Source organism: the organism of the source record quoted next, unplaced genomic scaffold (assembly GCF_019419815.1).
Source record: "Pyrus x bretschneideri cultivar Hongxiangsu unplaced genomic scaffold, Pyrus_bretschneideri_v1 Contig24, whole genome shotgun sequence".
Classification (NCBI taxonomy): domain Eukaryota; kingdom Viridiplantae; phylum Streptophyta; class Magnoliopsida; order Rosales; family Rosaceae; genus Pyrus; species Pyrus x bretschneideri.
The window spans coordinates 4,054,292-4,073,043 of NW_025999546.1; the positions used below are offsets into that span (position 1 = coordinate 4,054,292).

At 37.0% G+C, this 18,752-nt stretch overlaps 1 protein-coding gene across 1 annotated transcript; it reads left to right on the forward strand.

Moving 5' to 3' along the window:
* The first annotated feature begins 2,952 nt into the window (after positions 1-2,952).
* Positions 2,953-16,364, forward strand: LOC103952141 (protein NRT1/ PTR FAMILY 5.4). The gene is given in 7 exon segments (XM_018648664.2): positions 2,953-3,145; positions 3,353-3,570; positions 12,058-12,256; positions 12,259-12,308; positions 13,757-13,969; positions 13,972-14,030; positions 15,256-16,364. Coding segments are annotated over 7 exon segments (1,680 nt in total). The 5' UTR covers positions 2,953-3,084; the 3' UTR covers positions 16,136-16,364.
* Positions 16,365-18,752: the final 2,388 nt, after the last annotated feature.

Consider the following 18,752-nt stretch of genomic DNA (forward strand, 5'->3'; position numbering starts at 1 on the left):
GTATGGGTGTGTGTCGTTCGTAGGTTGAAGGAAGAAGAAGAAAGAAGATGGGAGCTCGGGGAGAGAGAGAAGAGAGACAGAAAAGAGACAGGGAAGAGGGAATCAGGGAAAGGTAGAGGGAAAAGGGAAAGTGACAGGTGTGTGTGTGTGTGTGTGTCTAACACATGTCCACACCACCCGAAACAACTCTAGACGTAAATGTAACGAACTAGGGGCAAAACTGTCATTTCATGCTTGCGTTTCTATATTCTCGGGACGGGATGTCACACATTACGTCTCTCCCCGTCTCTTAATATATAACTTAAAATAATATATCGTTTGTAATTCAAACAAGTAAAAGTGTAATTAAATATATTTTGAGTGATGCATACAATATCAATGCAAGGAAAGTGATGGCATACAAAATCAATGCTCACAAAAATTTTCCTGTAATAATGAATACCACTTCCTAGTAATAATCTCATCAATAAGCTGTATATATTTAAGTGTGAGTATGTAAATTCTATATTAGATTTGATTTTAGTTATTCTTTCCTATTAGAACTTGTATTCCTTGAAGGAAAAAGATTTCATCCCTCTCTTATTACAATAAATAAAGGCATTGCGTAGGAGGATAACACATCCTCTACACAACCTCACAAACACATCTCTCTGTCTCTCTCTATATTTTCTCTGTGCTGCCGGCCCCCTCTCCTAGTTAAATATAGGCCACAACAATACTAAACCTATTACTGGTTTTTAATTAAAAATACATGTACATATTAAAGCTATCTCAACACTAAGCGGCTCTAATATATTATTATGCGCTACAAATATTTTGAGTATATTAGTGTACCACAACATTCAATTGACATATTTATAATTACAACTTGTTGATATACTGTTAATTTAAAGCATTTAATTGATTTTTTTTTTTTTAAATTTACCCCAATTAAAATTGGGGTTAGTTGTCACTTAGGCTAGTTTGGTATTGTTGTGCTTTTTAGAAAAACTGATTCTACTGTGCTGTGAGAAAAACAATTGTAAAATAAAATTTTTGAGTGATTATTAAAATTTTTTTTATAATAAAAGTGCCTTTAATTAAAAAAAAAGTGTCTGAGTGTTTACTAATTTTTTCTTTTGTAAAAGTGCTTTTAATAAAAAACAGTATTTGATAAATTTTTATATAAATCACTTTGAATATTTTAAAGGACTAAAAAAGGTATAGTATTTAATGTGATATAATAATTATCAAAGACAAAAATTTAGGGACAAAAATTGTAATTTGTAAAACATGTGAGGGTATACTTGACGTTTGAAAATTTTATTAAATAAGTATTGATTATTATGCTTAAAAAAAAAGCATTTTTTTAGAAGTATGGTAGGCCCTGCTTCTGTTTTTATATGTTTTTTTTTTAATAATTTTTATTGACAACAGTTTAAAAAAAATATTTATTTTTTATTTTACCAAACACATTTAATGTTCTAGATTTTTTAGTAAGCTGTTTTTTTTTTTTTAAATTTTTTTCAAAGCACCACAATCCAAAACCAACCCTTAGTACTATAGTCTAAGTGGTATTCTTTTTTATTTGTAAGTGAGAGGTCTTAAGTTCGGTTTTTGCTAAAAACAAATTTAAATCACATTATTGTCAGCACATTCCCTCTCCCAAAGTTATGTTTAATTTTAAAATTTTCTCATCCAAAAAAAGCAAAAAAGTACCTATTTTAAACTTCACAGTAATGTTGCCACTCGGTAGTACATATTAATATTTTTTTATTTTTAACTGAGAAATCTTAAGTTTAAATTTCGTAGAGGTGAATTCAATAACTTTTATTCACAACGTTTGTGATAGTCGGGGATGCCAGTTTGGTTGGCTTGTTAATAGTGTATTTTCCCGTATAAGATTCATCAACATGAATCAAGTCACGTGGGTATTTATCCTCCTGCCATTCATGCAATCATGCAATGGACTCTGCGCTGCACTCTCCTGTCTTGTGGTGCACAGCAAGCGACTAAGCCTCCTAAAATAATTCTTTATAAGCATAAAAAGCCAATAGCATCAAACCAAATAACTTCATAAATTATATTTGCCCAGTGCCAACCATAGAATTTTATAAATATGTATGTATTTATGTACACACTAGTAAATGTTACCCGCAACATGTTGTTGCGGAAGCGAAAATATAACTATAGACTATATTTTTAACATATAAATAACCAAAAACTAAGATAAACATTAAGTTGAAAATGGAGCAAATATTTTTACAAAAGCTGTCTAAGTTTATGTAACTTATAGAAAAGACATTGTCAAATGCCTTGCCATTGATATACAAAAATGGCTAGTCTAGTATTCCCATTGATAGTCATCCCAGTGCTTCATTTGTATAATTACTTGAATATAGAATATCCCATAAGAGCACATTTTCCTAGGAACAGTCACTGCAAATAAAACAATTTGGATCATGAGGAAAAAAAAGAAAGAAAAAAATAGTTACAACTGAAACAAAATTAAATGTACATTTAACCCCAAAAACCAAATTAAATGTACATTTAACCGACTTAACACGATGGAAGGCATAAATCAAATCTAGGAAATTATAGTCAACCTGCATTGCAGAAATGAACACTGTAGCTTATATATACATTCTCAATGTCCTCAACAAGTCCTCTCTCCAATGGCTCTGCAATCTACAAAAGGTTTTTAGAAGATTATAATTTAGAGGTGTGATATCCACACACCTCTTTTTACTTTTCCCACATTTTTTTAGTTTTCGATCATCGGATCAGATGAACTGAAGAAGATTAACGAGCATAAATTAACAAATAGTGTGTGAGAAGTAAAAAGAAGTGTGTGGATAATACACCCCACCGAAGCCCAAAAATCATGAATAAAATGAGGGGTAAAACCGGATGGGCACTGTTAATGAACAGTATCCATCCCCTGAGCTTTGGTATATATAGCATATGAGCTCGGAAACAGGATCCGTAGAAAGTCAACGAGAAAAATTTCATGTAAACCCACCACATTTCCAGATAAATTTCAAGTACTCTTCTCTCCTGATGAGGAGGTCCAATAATATTTCAGCTCTCTAAACACCATCAATCATGAATATTGCTTCTGGAAAACCCAGTAGGGGTGGCTGGAATGCTGCTATTTTCATCATCTGTAAGCAATCAAATTTTCTTCTATGTTCATCTTATTTTTCAGTTTTTTTTTTTTTTTTTTTCAGCATCTTGTTTTTTATTTAATCCCACAATTACTTGAAATTTTGTTGTCGCGATGAATATTTTGTATTCAGTTCATTAAGTTTTCTGAAAATTTTGGAGTTTATTTTCACCTTTTATGAGTTGCTTAATTAAATTTTATTTGCAGTGGTTGAGGTGGCCCAGCAGTTCGCATTCTATGGGTTGGCAAGTAACCTCATCATGTACCTCACAGATGTTTTGGACCAGCCCTTAGCCGCGGCGGCTAAGAATGTTAACACCTGGCTTGGTGTCTCATCGGTCTTCCCTGTCCTCGGAGCCTTTCTTGCAGATTCATATTTTGGTCGGTTCAAAACCATAGTCTTCTCCATCACCATCTATTTCCTGGTAAATTATATGAAAGTCAATGCATTTTTTTTTTCCAGTTAGTATGTGCCGAGTTTCAGTTTTGGTAAGTACATATATATGATACTCACTTATGTTGCGGGACTGTGAATCTAAATCGAAGTTGTTGAATATGGTGAAAGTGTTAGCTATCTCACATCCCGGGGGGGTTTAAACAAAAGCAATGCCTTTAAATAGGATTACCCCACTAATGGGGGGGTTAAACAAAAGCAATGCCTTTAAATAGGATTACCCCACTAACCAATACCGAGATTTTTTGTGGTAAAACCTCAAATCTGACGGATTAGACATGTGGTAATTATTAGGTTGAGGATAATATCGGTGTCGTTAGAGTGGGGATTTCGATCTAAAAATAATTCGACATTGTATTAAAGCCTATAGTTACAGGCCTGTGCAAGCCTAAAGCTTGTCACCAGGTAGTGTAGGTTTGGAAACAAACTTGGACTCTTAACATAGAGCCGGCCACTGAGTTCTCAATAAACATTTCCTGAAAAACTTGAAAGCAAGTTTGGACTCCAGACCAATGAATCGGTTCGTTGGCGATTCGGTGGTAAATTAGTGGTTGTTCATCTAGTCATGAGAAACAGTGGTAGCACGGCAACAGAGCTAACTCTTGAGTTTGGGGAGAGACTGAGATTCTTCAGCTCATGGAAACCCTAACCAAGGAGGGAGAAACTCTTAGGAAGGGAGGGAGAAACTCTCAGGAAGGGAGGGTTTTTAATTTGAAGTGTTTAATACGCACCCATCTCTTCCAAATTTCCCACTTTAACAAACTTTACCTTCCTTTTTCTTTTTCACTTCGTTTCTTCCATCTACTCTCTCTATCTGCCTTTCCCCTCTTCACTTTGTTTTTTCCATCCATATGCAGGCCCATATCAAAATGCAAATCTTTTAGAAAACCAAGCAGTTTCATCTGGTTTCATCATCTTCTTCAGACCCACTCCGGTCAAATCCTTTATCACTCCCAACAACCATCTTTATGAAATCCCTGCACTTCTAATTTTTATTCCCATCCATCACATTCATTTACTCCGGCCACCTAAAGGCTTTAACCTTGTCCTGTCGCAGCCCCCACCCTGGTTCATAATCTCTTTGGATCTTTCTTTTCTCGTTAGTCTTCTCTCAATCTCTCCTTTAGGTGAGAGATCCGGGTATTATTTCCACAATCTGGAAGTTGGTCTTCTCGATTATTTAGCTGCATATCTTGTACACGTAGCTCCCTCACCAGGAAAAATTTACTCCCTCTCAAATCAATGTCTCCTAAAAAATATTTTTGTAGCCTTAATTGACATATTTGCTCCCTATGATTAGATACATCCATTTAATTTTCGTCTCTTCCCTGTCGATTCCACCATGTTGTCTCACAAGTATTTCATCTTTAAATCCAACCACCCAACCATTTATTTTGTCCATCTTTTTAAAGCTAAACCATATCTCATCACTTAGTCAAATAGCAGTCATGGATGAAACTCACGAGCACACAAACAACTTCCTAGTTAACTTGGATAGGAAACCCAATTACCCTATTGTCAAGTCTGGCACTTGTTTGACTAGCTTTTTGATAGCGGAGTGTCCTCCTCCTTGGAGCACTACCATTGGCTTAATCAAGAGGTTCTGGGCTCCGTATGGTTACTTCAAAGTCTCGGCTCGTACGGACACAACCTTTACCATCACTACACCCTTAGAGTCAGCATCCAATAGGGTCCCTAATGATGGGCCTTGGAATATAGCTGGAGACTGCTTTGCCGTTCTAGTGGCCACCACACCTCACCTTTGAGGAAATACCAGCTTACTGGATCTATTACTAGGTTCACATGCATGGTGTGCTTCTGGAGTATTTTTCCTCTAAAAATGCTCGTCTCTTTGGGAATCCTTTTGGGGAAGTCACTGTTATGGATGATCCTCTTGCATGCCCAGATGGAGTCCGTGACCTTCCCTGAGTAAGGCTTAAAGTGGGTGCAAGGAAACCTCTTTCTAATGAGATTTGGCTTCAAAGAAGAGATGGTGGAAGAACAAGGGTGATGTTTAAATATGAATGCCTCTTAAATTTTTGCTTTCTTTGCAAAAGACTTGGTCATTTCGACAAATATTGTGAGCATGAAGTGCTAAATGACAACAACGATTATCCTTATTCAACTGCTATGGTAGGGGAGCAGGTCCGACCACCAAGACCCACTCATGCTACTTCCCGCTCAAATAATTTTGTGGGTGCAAAATGCTGGAACTCTACCCCAAAGGAGGGCCATGGTCTTCCTTGGGGTCTATATCGAAATCGCTGCTGGGTGGTGCTTCTGCTACTGTCATCTTCACTTGGACACATCGGGAAGTTTTTGAGGGTGGACACTTTCCGTCTCTCAGTCTGTCTCCTACTGAGCCATATGTCCCCCCTATAAAACCAATGTCAGGTATGGCTACCCATGTGGAGACCAACTCTAGTTTTTCTCTAAACCTGTCGGCCTTTGACTTCATGTATAAATAATAAATATCCACCATCCACAAATATTTACACTCTCAGTTGGTTTGCTGAGTCATCTCACTCAACTATGACTTTTTTACCAACCTCAAAGTCAACAGCTTTTACTCTTTACACCCAAACTCCTGCTACCCTACCTAAGTCAACAACATATCTTCCTGAAGGGGATCATTTTCTGTCTCAACACCTTTACTCAAATGGGACTCTATCTATAATTTTCAGCCTTGTGGGATTTTCCATCAATATCAATCCATAACTGCTAATCCCTACCTTTTTCTCCAGGAACCTAAATGCTGCTCCTGTCATAGAAGTTCGATCCATTCTTGGGCCGACCATATCCACTATTAGCCAAAGTCTTATGTTGGGAAATCTAGGAAAGCCACCTTTGGATCCTATGCCTGTCAGGAATGCTTAGAAGAGAAAGGTCTCTACTTGTGAGGCGGACTCGGGTAAAAAAAGCAGAAAACTTTACTCCTGAAAAATCAGCTATCTCCTTCTTTGGTACAAGAAACCAAGCTATCAAAGAATGTAGGACTGGCTACTTATGCTTGTGCTCGTGGTCGTCCTAACTTCTGTCGGGATCGAGCCGGTCTTTTTGTTTGGCAACAACTAAACTAACTACCTCGGTCGAAGATTCAAATGATATGGATACTATTGCTTCCTCTCCCCACTTGCCAGATGAGATTGATAGCACTGCTCTCAAGGGTCTTGAGAACTCCATCATTCTCCAGGGCACTGGTGGCTGGCCTGATGCAGCGACGGGGGATAAGTGATCTACCTAGCTTGGAACTGTTAAGGGATTGGGCAAGACTTGACAGTGGATGCTCTTTGTGAGCAATTACATATAAATAAGCCCTCAAATTTTTTATCTGAAACAGAATGTAAGAATGATGTATCCAAAAAGTGGGACGTTCCCTGGGTTTTTGTAATTTGTTTTTTGTTTCTGCAGTAGGTAGATTTGGTGGGTTATGTCTTTGGTGGAAAGATGGTACTACCATCTAAATCCTCTCAGCCAATAACTATGTCATCGATACATGTATCTGAGAGAAGTCGGCGACTACTCTCATCCATATCATATGGTTTTATGGTCCTCCTCACAACCATTAAAAAAAAAAAAAAAGATCTTTTGGGAGCAAGTAGGAACCTCCATCTCGGATCTTGGCATGCCTTGGTTTTGTGTGGGTGATTTTAATGAACTACCATGGGCGCATGAAAAAAAGGGTGGACGAGATTGGGATCATGGCCATACCAGATATTTAAAACTTTTCATGCACCAAAAAGCTCTTATTGACCTTGGGTACTGTGGTCCAATTCTCACCTAGGAAAGAGATTGGGAAGAGTAGGGGAAGATTGAGGAAAGGTTGGATCGAGCCGTTGCTAATCTTTTATGGACGGAATGTTGGCCTGACACGGTGATATCCCACGACCCTTTAATTGGCTTCGATCATTGGCCCTTAATTATACAATATGCTCCTGTTGTTGCTCTTGGTCCTTATCATTTCAACCAGCACTAAACATGAGGTTCATTTAACAACCACTAAGAAGCTAGGGGAGATTTGGAGAAATGAAGAACTTTATTAGCTCCAAAGATCGCGTATTAACTGGCTGCGTGATGGAGACAAAAATATTGCCTTTTTCCACCAATTTGCGATCCAGCTCCACCAAAGAAATTGCATTATGAAGCTTAAAGATTATGAAGATGTCTGGTTGAAAGAAGATCGTCAGATTAGAAATCACATTGATGCTTATTTTATGACTATCTTCTCGGTTTCTGAGCCAATAAATCTTCATCATGCCTTTGTTGGTCTCAAGCAGGTGGTCACTCCTCAAATTAATGTCGATCTTGTCATGCCTTTCACCATGTAGGAGATCAAATCTGCAGTGTTTCAAATGGGTGTCTTAAAGCTGCGGATCTTGATGGTTTCCATGGGAATTTTTACCACACTTGTTGGGAGATTGTTAATAATATTATCTCTGGGCCATCTCTGAATTCTCCTCCAGTGGAAATCTTTTTTGGGAGATGAACCATACCAATATTGTCCTTATTCCCAAGGTGGAAGTGCCTGAGTTTACCTCTCAATTTCATCCTATCAGCCTCTGCAACTTTGTGTACAAGATTTTTTTCCAAGTTGATGACAAATTGGTTAAAACCCCATGACCTAGGCCTTATCTCTCACCACCATAGTGCTTTCGTCCTGGGACGTTAAATTCAAGATAATATTTTTGTTGCTTATGAGGTTTTCCATTATTTGAAGAGCAAAAAATCAATCTGGGATTTTAAGTTGGGTCTTAAAGTTGATATGAACAATGCCTAAGATAATGTTGAATAAGACTTTCTGGAAACAGTGCTACTTCGATTGGATTTCAAATAAGATGGGTTTATATGGTTATGACTTGCGTAAGAACGATCTCATTTTCTGTCAATTTTAATAGCAAGTGTAGGGAGAAGTTTATTCCTTCTAGAGGACTAGAGGACTATGTCAGGGTGACTCGTTATTTCCTTACCTATTTCTCTTCATCACTGAGGCTCTTTCATCCTTCATTTTTGATCAATGCGAGGTAGGTGCTATGTCTGATATTTCTCTCACCCTTTCTTGCCTGATGCTCTTTTACTTATTTTTCACAGATGACTCGTTTTTCTTTATTAAGGCTAATCAGGATAATTGCAATGCTCCGCTGAGACATTTGGATTTGTATTGCGTGGCGTCTGGCCAAACTATTAATCTTCAGAAATCTTCCATTTTCTTCTTGACAAATACTCCTCAGACTGTCATTAAAGATGCATGTACTTTATTCAATATTCCCCAAACCTCAAACCCGGGGAAATATCTTCGCTCTTAAGATTCAGAGTTTTAAATCGACATCATTATCTTTGGTTGGTCGTGATGTTTTGATTAAAGCCATTGCCATGGCCATTCCTAACTATCCTATGAATTGTTTCTTGTTCCTGGCCACTTTCTGCCACAATACTGATGCCTTTCTGGCCTTTTTTTGGTGGGGTTAGAGGGATAATGAGTGTAAGATTCATCGGTGAAATTTGTCGGCTGTTTGTGCCTCTAAGTTTGCATGTGATCTTGGATTCCGAAGCCTTCTGGACTACAATACGACCCTCTTAGCTAAGAAATTTTGGAGTCATATGGCTGAACATATTGCTTTCTAGGCTCGTATTCTGCGGGGTCACTACTTTCCTTTGGGGGACACTTTAAATGCCTTCAAGGGAGGTCGTTCTTCTTAGGCTTGGAGTAGCCTCTTGCAAGGTTAGGCTTTCATTATCAAATTGGCCAGATGGCAAATTGGTAATGGGAGATGTGTCTACATCTGGCAAGATAAATGGCTTACTAGCACTCCAAATAGCCTACTTCACCCGACTTGTTCTATCCTGGACAATGTGACTGCGGTGGCAAGAGCTATTATTTCAGTTTCAGATTGATCTTGGAACTTGAGGGATATACGCAATCTTTTTCTCCTGTGGAATTTGTGGCTATTGCGAGTATCATCCTTGATGATCTTTCTTTCCCCGATCGTCTTATTTGGCCGTGGTCCTTCAATGGTGATTACTCTTTTAAATTGGGTTATGCCTTTTGTCATACAGTTACCTTGGACAACCAAACCTTATCTACCAATAATGCTGGTCAATCTCTGTGTATGGATCCTGCATTCTGGAAACTCATTTGGGAAATGGATACTCTTCCTAAAATCAAGTTCTTTTTTTTCCTAGAGGATTGCTAACAATTGTCTCCTGACCATGGATGGTCCCATTTGTAAGAATGAGCCTAAAATTGTTGAGGCATGCTTTTCCTCTGCGTGTGGACTTCTACCGTTTGGTTCGCGTCTGGGCTAAACTATAGCATCGATCATCAATCCATCATTTCTTTTGACAGATGGTTGTTCGCTCTCTCTTCGGTGGTAGATGACTCAAGTATGACATTACCTAAAGTTTTATCTTCTATCTCTTTCCTTTGCTAGGAAATCTGGAAGGCTAGATGACATGCAAGTTTTAATAATGTTCTACCCTCTCCTTATAAAACCATGAAAGTGGCAATAGAAGCTTGCAATGATTTTATAAATGTTTCCACGATTCCTACTTCTCCTCAGGATTAACCTGCTACGTCTTCCAAGTTGGACTCATACCCCGCCAAATATTGTTAAGATCAATTGTGATGCCTCGTGGTCTAAGGCTTCTCTGTGCTTGGGTTTTGGAGTGGTGGTTCGAGATGCATTTGGGAAGTTAATCATAGGTAAAACAGCCAAGGGCACATTTGCCTCCTCCTTGGAAGCTGAGGCTAAATGTGCCATTCTTGCCATGGAATTGGCAGTGCAAAATAAGTTCTCTAAGGTGATTTTTGAATCTGATTCCACGACATTGGTTCAGAGCATCAACGACTCCTCCCGTCAATCTCGTTGGACCATTTTCCCTATCCTCAATCAGATTCGTAATTTCAGTCATAGGTTCCAGTTCCTTCGTTGGTTTTAGATCCCTTGCCAAGCGAATTCTGTAGTCGACTGGGTTGCTTCACAATGTAAAAGAAGGATGTGTCCGGAAGTCTGGGTGACCAGACCCCCATCCGCTCTCGTCCATATTTTATCTAACGATGGTCTACCATGTCCACATTAGGCATTAGGTCTTGGTGTTCAGGGAAGGCAACTGAAGCTTCGCTTCAAGTCTTGTTATCCTTCCTTGTTCACATGGTGGGTGTCGTGCCCTAGTTTGTCTTTCCTTTCTGTTTGTTCTCTAGCCGTGCTGTCTTGGCTTTGTACTTGTTTTGGAGCTTCGTCTCCTTTTCAATGAATCTCTTGTTGACAAAAAAATAAAAAAATTAAGATTAATGTTAGGGAGACTTAATTAAACTAAAGGATATGAAAGTTAATGATCCCTTTATGGGTAATGCTATGAAAACTAAATTTGTAAACTAGATATTGGAAACTAAAGGATATGAAAGGTGATGATTGATTTATTACTTAAGCATTGATAAACATGTTCAATCCTATTGATGACATATCATTTAGTTTGCCAATTTAGTCTCCCTAGCATTACTCTTGGTATATTAGTTAACCGATGATAAACATGTTCTAATGATAGATCATTTAGTTTGCAAATTTTATCTCTAAATTTTGTCTCCCTAACATCATAATACACTTCATTTTCTTACTTAGACTATCCTCAGACGCACACACCTATGTCAAAATCAATATAAAGACCCCAAGTTTCCAAAAAATCTTTAAGTCTTCGTCTTAAATAACAATTTGCGTCTGCGTTTCTCACCTCATGCTTTGTGAGTTTGTATTAATCATTCTGGTATATTGCAGGATATGAAATTGAATAGATTATTGTGTGCTTCATATCATATTCATCATAGCTTTTTGGTTTCTACTCACCTAGTGTACTTCTGCATATTAATTCTTTTTACGGTTTTGTTCTACAATTGAGGGTGAAAAGTGGCTTTGAAAGTTTGATGAAAAATGATCTTATATACATGTTGAAATTAATTTGGCGTATTAAAAGAATTTATATTATTTTTAAATCTTATGAAACCTAAATAGTCAATTCATGTTATAGTATATATATAGGTCATGTAGTAATAAATTTTGTAGTGTGTATTTAATAATATGTGAGGTACTAATTGAAGATCTCATAAATTATTATATTGTTTGTTAAAATAGAGAATGTTGTATGAGATGATAAGTTATTTAGCTAGCTTTTTACAATATTTAATACTATACAATAACAAAAAGATTATACTTAATGCCAATTTACATTCTTTAACGAATTTAGAAAAAACCGAACATCGAATTTGAACCCTACTCCGTATTTGGTAACTATGATCTGAACTGTTACATAAGTTAGAAAGCCGTATCCTAAATGTGTTCAGATTTACAGTTTCAATTATAATATGGATAGAACGTAGCCAGTTTATTTGACAAGAAAACATTAATCAAGTTTGATTGGATAGATATATTTGTGTAGTTGTGTTCATGGCTTATATATCATATTGTAGGGCATGGTTCTTTTGACTCTGTCCGTCTCAATAATTCCTTCACAAAGTGGCCGAGTAGTGTTCTTTGTGGCGCTGTACATTTTATCGGTGGCTGAAGGTGGGCAGAAGCCATGCGTGCAAACATTTGCAGCAGACCAGTTCGATGAGAACACGCCTGAAGAGATAAAGGTCAAGAGCTCCTTCTTCAACTGGTGGTACTTGGGGTGGTATTTGGTGCCACTTCTGCCACACTAGGAGTCGTATATCTCCAGGTAATAACTACTTTTAGATTCCCACACCCTCCCGAAAGTATTTAGATTATAATAGTACATAAAAATAAAAACGTACTTCAAATTGTTGAATAAGCTATTTTGTTTGGTCAATAATTGTGAATACACTACTAACTTGTATATTCATGAAAGAGAAATGTCAAAGAGACTTTCTTAAAAGTGTAATTTTTTATTGCCCATCTTCTACGTCATGTTTTTAACATTATGTTTTATAATGTTGACATGATAATTGATATTAAACTGTAAGGCGATAGAGTCCATGAAAAGTTCCACTTTAAGAGAGTTTCCTTAGCATTTTTCTGAATGAAATACCTTGTTGACTTTTATTGAATTTTGTGTCCCTCTTTCTTTTTGTTGAATCTTTTATTTTGTATTAAAAACAATACTAATCTAAGTTTACCAAACACAAATTATAAAATCAGCGCTATCACAATATCCACATTATCAAAATTAACAATAATATATCAAAATTCGAATATAAACAATTATATTAGTTCTAAATATACCAAGTATATAACACATATTTCACAAAGTTTAAACAAGACAAATACCCTAATAATGATAAGTTTCCCGAAAAACCCCTACCTCCAATACGAAACTAGAGCCTTAGTGTTCCAATCCATCCAAGTTCCAAGCTCTACGAACTTGATCACAACCAATGTCATGTATATTCTACTATTTTCTTTTCTAATCTCTCTCTGTATAAATACATATATATATACACATAGAATCTACGTGAAGTCTCATATTGCATGCTGCCTTATTTTACATGCTCCAAAAACAATGGAGTAAAGCTCCTATTCATACAACACAACGGCGGCTACCGTTATAATTCGATTGGATGGTGTGACGTGGCAAGGCTTGAAACCAATGGATCTAGCTAGTTCTTCAATAAGCTCATGCGTGTAAAGATGAGGAGAGCTAATACTGTGCATGCAACACCTATTGGCTTAGTCACCTAGTTGAAGCAAGAGGTCAATTGCATGGCCACAAAGGAGAACACGTCTAGCTAATAACTTTGGAAAGTCACCATAATAGAGTGGTCACTAATCACCTTTTTCTTCTCTCCAATGACAACTAGAATTAGTATTGAGAGAAGCAAAGACACATGCGTGCAAACGTGTTTAAATTAAGGTGGAGGTGTGCAAAGAAATATCATACAAGTTGATATCTACAACATCAGAAGCAACAAATATAGAATTTTAAAGAAAGAAATATTATCACAGTGACATGAAAACTTAGTAAGAAAACCAAACATGTCACGAAATTAAAAGCGACATGGCATATTATATAATTAATAGTTTATAATTTAATAAGGATATTTCAAATACTAATATAAAATATCACAAAAAAAAGGTAACTAGATTTTTTTTATGTTGATAAATTAATTAGTCCTGTACACTAATTAATCGAAATTACCACACTTGTAGGATAATATTGGGTGGGGATTAGGGTTTGGAATATTGGCAGGGGTTTTGGTGGTGTCACTAGTATCTTTTTTGGTGGGAACTAAGAGGTACAGGGAGCAAATGCCTCCAGGGAGCCCTTTTACTATGGTGGTACAAGTGCTCGTTGCAGCAGCTCGGAAATGGCATGTCAATAAGGCACTCAATTGCGAGTGTGTTTATTATGGAGATGACAAGGTGAAGCCCTGCTACAAGGTCAGTCGCAGCCTCTAGTTGTGGCTCGTACTAATCAACTCAGGTACAAACTTAATATTGCATAAAGTACTACTCTTTCATGTTTATAATGTGCTCTCATGATTCAAATCGTTCATTTTTCGATTCTTTCTTTAAAAATAAATTCATATAAAAGATCAGCACAATTGAAAATCTATTAGTCATATAATTTTAATAACGGAAACCGTTAGGGTTAATCTATGTGTTAAGGAAATATGGAGCGAAAATGTATGATTATGATATATTCACGATTCTCGAATGTAACAAATAAACAGATTAGAAATATTTTCAATTGTTAAAACTATACAATGATCATGATGGAAATGTAATATAAAATTTCATTATTCGATATGAATTCTAATGCGACATCAAGATCATACATATGGACATATATACACTGTATCAGTGCGGACTAGGATTCTCTTCCCTCCTCTTTTCATCCCTTTCTCTTACATTCTCTATTTTGTCTTTCTCTTTCTATAAAAAATTAATATAAGATATTAACGTGGCTTAACCGTGACCGTTCAAATCGGAGGGGAGGGAAGGGTAGGGAAAAAAAGAGGGGAGAGAATCTTACTCGTATGAGTGCTAACCAAAGGGTCATTTGAGCAACAAGGAGCCTCTAATCATTTCAATGGGTTGGATTAATTTATTGGGCAGGTAAATGAGAAACACAGATTTTTGATCTTTGGATTAACAGTTGATCATAATTTATCACATTTTTGTCGTTCATTTGAGCATAACGGACACATAAAATAATGACTTGGTCAATTACTAAACAATTTTAGGTTATGTAGAAGGATATAGATATATATAGTCATAGATGGTTAACAGAAAACTTAGACGTCCGAACCTCTGTTGTCCTAAACTCAAAACTCTAAATGTATTGATCAGCTGCTTCCTTTGTCGTGTGTGTACGTCTAGCTCGATGCTTGTCTGCTGAATCTCTGTATTGTCCACATGCATTCATTGATTATAATCACTTAGTCAATGACTAAACAATTTTAGGTTATATAGAAAGATACAGATATATAGTCATAGATGACGGAGACGTCCGAACATCTAGTTAGGGTGTCCACGTGCATTCATAGATTACATTCTTTTTTCCATGGCTGTTTTTCCCCATTTTTCCTATAGTAAAAGTACATAGCTAGTCCATTTGGCTCTAATTTTCCGGATGCGAGATTCATATTCTCAACAATGGTAAATAACAAGCTTATGTTGCGTAATGAAAACAAAAAATAATGCAGATGCTTGGACAAGGCAATGATCATAGACGAACTAGATGCATCAACGATACCTAGAAATCCATGGAGGCTATGCTCTCTCAATCAAGTGGAAGAAGTGAAGCTCGTCCTCCGACTCATCCCCCTATGGTTGAGTTGCCTAATGTTTGGCGTAATTGAAGCCCAACTTCACACCTTCTTCACCAAACAAAGTAGCACAACCATCCGATCGATCGGTCCCCATTTCCAGGTTCCTGCGGCATCACTTCAAGGCCTCGTTGGCATTGCAATCCTAATCGCCGTTCCAATCTACGACCGGTTTTTTGTCCCAATAGCCCGAAAATATACGGGACACCCCTCGGGTATTACTGTGCTACAAAGAATCGGCATTGGGCTAGTTCTATCCATACTTGTTATGGTTGTGTCGGCTCTAGTAGAGGCCAAAAGGCTCAACATTGCAAAAGACTACAATCTCATTGATAAACCTAAAGCAATAGTACCAATGAGGGTATGGTGGTTACTCCCACAATACTTGATTCTTGGCCTCGCAAATGCATTCGCCACGGTTGGACTTCAAGAATTGTTCTACGATGAAATGCCGGAGCAAATGAGAAGCATCGGAGCGGCAACGTCTATGAGTGTTGTAGGAGTTGGCAGCTTCATTAGCAATTGGATTATATCTGTTGCGGAGTTAATTACCTCAAGAAATGGTGACAAATGGCTTGGTGAAAATATCAATCGGGCTCACCTCGATTACTTCTATTGGGTGCTGGCAGTTTTGAGCACATTAAATTTGTGTGTTTATGTGTTAATTGCAAATGCTTTTGTGTACAAAAAGGTCGGAAGAGAAGTCAAAGTGAAGACGGATTTGAGCTTTGCAAACAACCATGGTGGAGAGATATGAGACATACTAATAGGCCATGATTCAAGTGCACAGGAAGAACAAGATTCAAACATTGGTAAAGTGCTTTACCATTAAAGGCGCTGGAAGCAAGCCCCAGCCAATACATTAATACTTTATTTGCGAAGAACTAAACGCGTTCTACAATTTAGATATTGTAATATAAAGATTTCTTCTATATGCATTAATTTTCAAAGTGGAGTATATATAGGAGTTATATTAGTATTACATATATACTTCATCGATGTGAACCAAAAGACAACGATTTATACTTAACTAATATATAAACATATAACTCGTGACATTCCTCCTCAAGTTGGAGCAAAGATGTCACGCATGCCCAACTTGTCAAGTGAGATGGAAAAAACACTACTAGACACAACCTTAGTAAGCACGTCAACATGTTGATCTTCATACCCCACAAATGGAAAAACAATAATTCTAGCATCCATATTTCCTTGTGGAAATGGCGATCAATCTCCACATGTTTTGTTTAACAATGTTGCATTATATTATGAGCAATCTTAATAATAGCCTTGTCATCACAATGGAGTTTCATAGCACCGTTCAAACTTGAGATCTCTCAACAATTTTTTCAACCACATCAGCTCACATACAGCATGATATATACCACGAAACTCAGCTTTTGCACTTCACCTAGCAACCACATTTTGTTTCTTACTTCTCAAGTAACCAGATTACCACCCACAAAAGTAAAGTATCCAGATGGAGACCGTCAGTTAGTGGTAGAACCCGCCCAATGAGCTTCAGTAGGCGATTGCATAAACTGACTTACCACACTAATTGCAAAAGCAATGTCAAGGTGACTGTGAGACAAATAAATTAATCTCCCCATAAGCCTTCGATACTGTTCCTTATGAGTAGAAATTTGATCCAAAAATAAGCTCAGACGATGATTTTGCTCAATCGGAGTATCAAAAGGTTTGCAATCTAACATACCTGTTTCAGCTAACAAATCAAGAACATACTTCTGTTTAGACATAAAAATACCATGTTTGGATCGTGCAACCTTGATTCTAAGAAAATACTTCAGTTCACCCAATTCCTTCATCTCAATTTCAATGTCTAGGTACTTTTGGATACGGTGTACCTCATTCTGATCATCACCAGTCACTATCATGTCATCAACATAAATAATCAATGCGGTTAGGTTACCATTTCGTTGGTTCAGAAATAAAGTACAATCTGAATGGCTCTGGAATACCCAAATTTCTTTGCATGAACTTGCAAACCTCCCAAACCATGCTCTAGGAGATTGTTTTAAACCATACAGAGCCTTTTGCAATCTACACACACCATCTTAACATCAAACTAGGGCAAATCCTGGTTTGTTGTTAAGAACATAAGGACACGCATAATATTAAGTTTAGCAACATGAGCAAAAGTCTCCTGATAGTACACACCAAGGGTTTGTGTATAACTTATAGCAACTAATCTCGCTTTGTACCTGTCAATAGAACTATATGTTTTGTGCTTAATAGTGAACACTCATCTTCCCAAGTGTAATTCTTTTCTAGAGCTTCCATCTCAACATTCATGACATTAACATATTTAGGGTTAAACAATGCATCCTGCAATTTTGTTGGAATAGATACACCAGATAGCTGACATGTGTATCATGCATATGATTTTGAAATGATGCATAGACACATAATTATTGATAGGATACTTATCTTTGGCATGCATGTTAGGCTCACATTGTACTTTAAATTTTCCATGATTAGCTCGTTGAGGCAACTGATAAGTAAAAGAGATAAAAATTTACTTTCTGCATGTCGCCAACTTGTACCAAATCATATGAAGAATCATCACTGGGTGAAACATAAGCAGACAACTTATTAGACATATCAACCTTAGGTAACCGATCATTAATAGACAGAGACTCGTGGCATCACACATGAGTGATTGGTCATTGGGTAATTCTAACGGGTCATTAGAGAGCTTAGGAATGACAGTCGCCAAGTTATTATCTATGGTTGTTTGGTCTATGTCGTGCAGCTAAAAAGGTCCTGTCTCCAATTTGGCCTGCAACACATCATCCGTGCCATCTCTTTAACTCCACACTTCACACCTCATGTCCTCCTGAAGTGAAGAGTCAGAAGAAGGCTTCACAAAATACGAAACTTTCTCGTGGAAGGTAACATTCGTGGTAATATAAGTTTTTTGGTCGGAGGATGATAACACTTATAGCCTTACTGATTATTAGCATACCCAATAAACACACATCGGAAAGTATATGTATCAAGTTTACTTCGTTGATGAGAGTAGATATACACATAAGCCATGCACTCAAACACCTTTGAAGAAAGTTTGGATATAGAGACATAAGAGACATGTTTTTGAAGCACATCAAGCGATGTATAAAAATCCAAAACCCTACTTGGAACACGATTGATAAATACACAATAGTTAAAATAACATGGCCCGATATATGATTAGAAACAAACTTATCCAACATCAAGGAGTGAGTACCCTCCATTATTTAACGATTCTTCTGTTCATACACACCATTTTGTTAGGGTGTAAACAAAGGAGTTATCTGGTGAATAACAACCTGGTCTCGAAATAAGCATGCCAAAGTGTGATTTATGTACTCTCC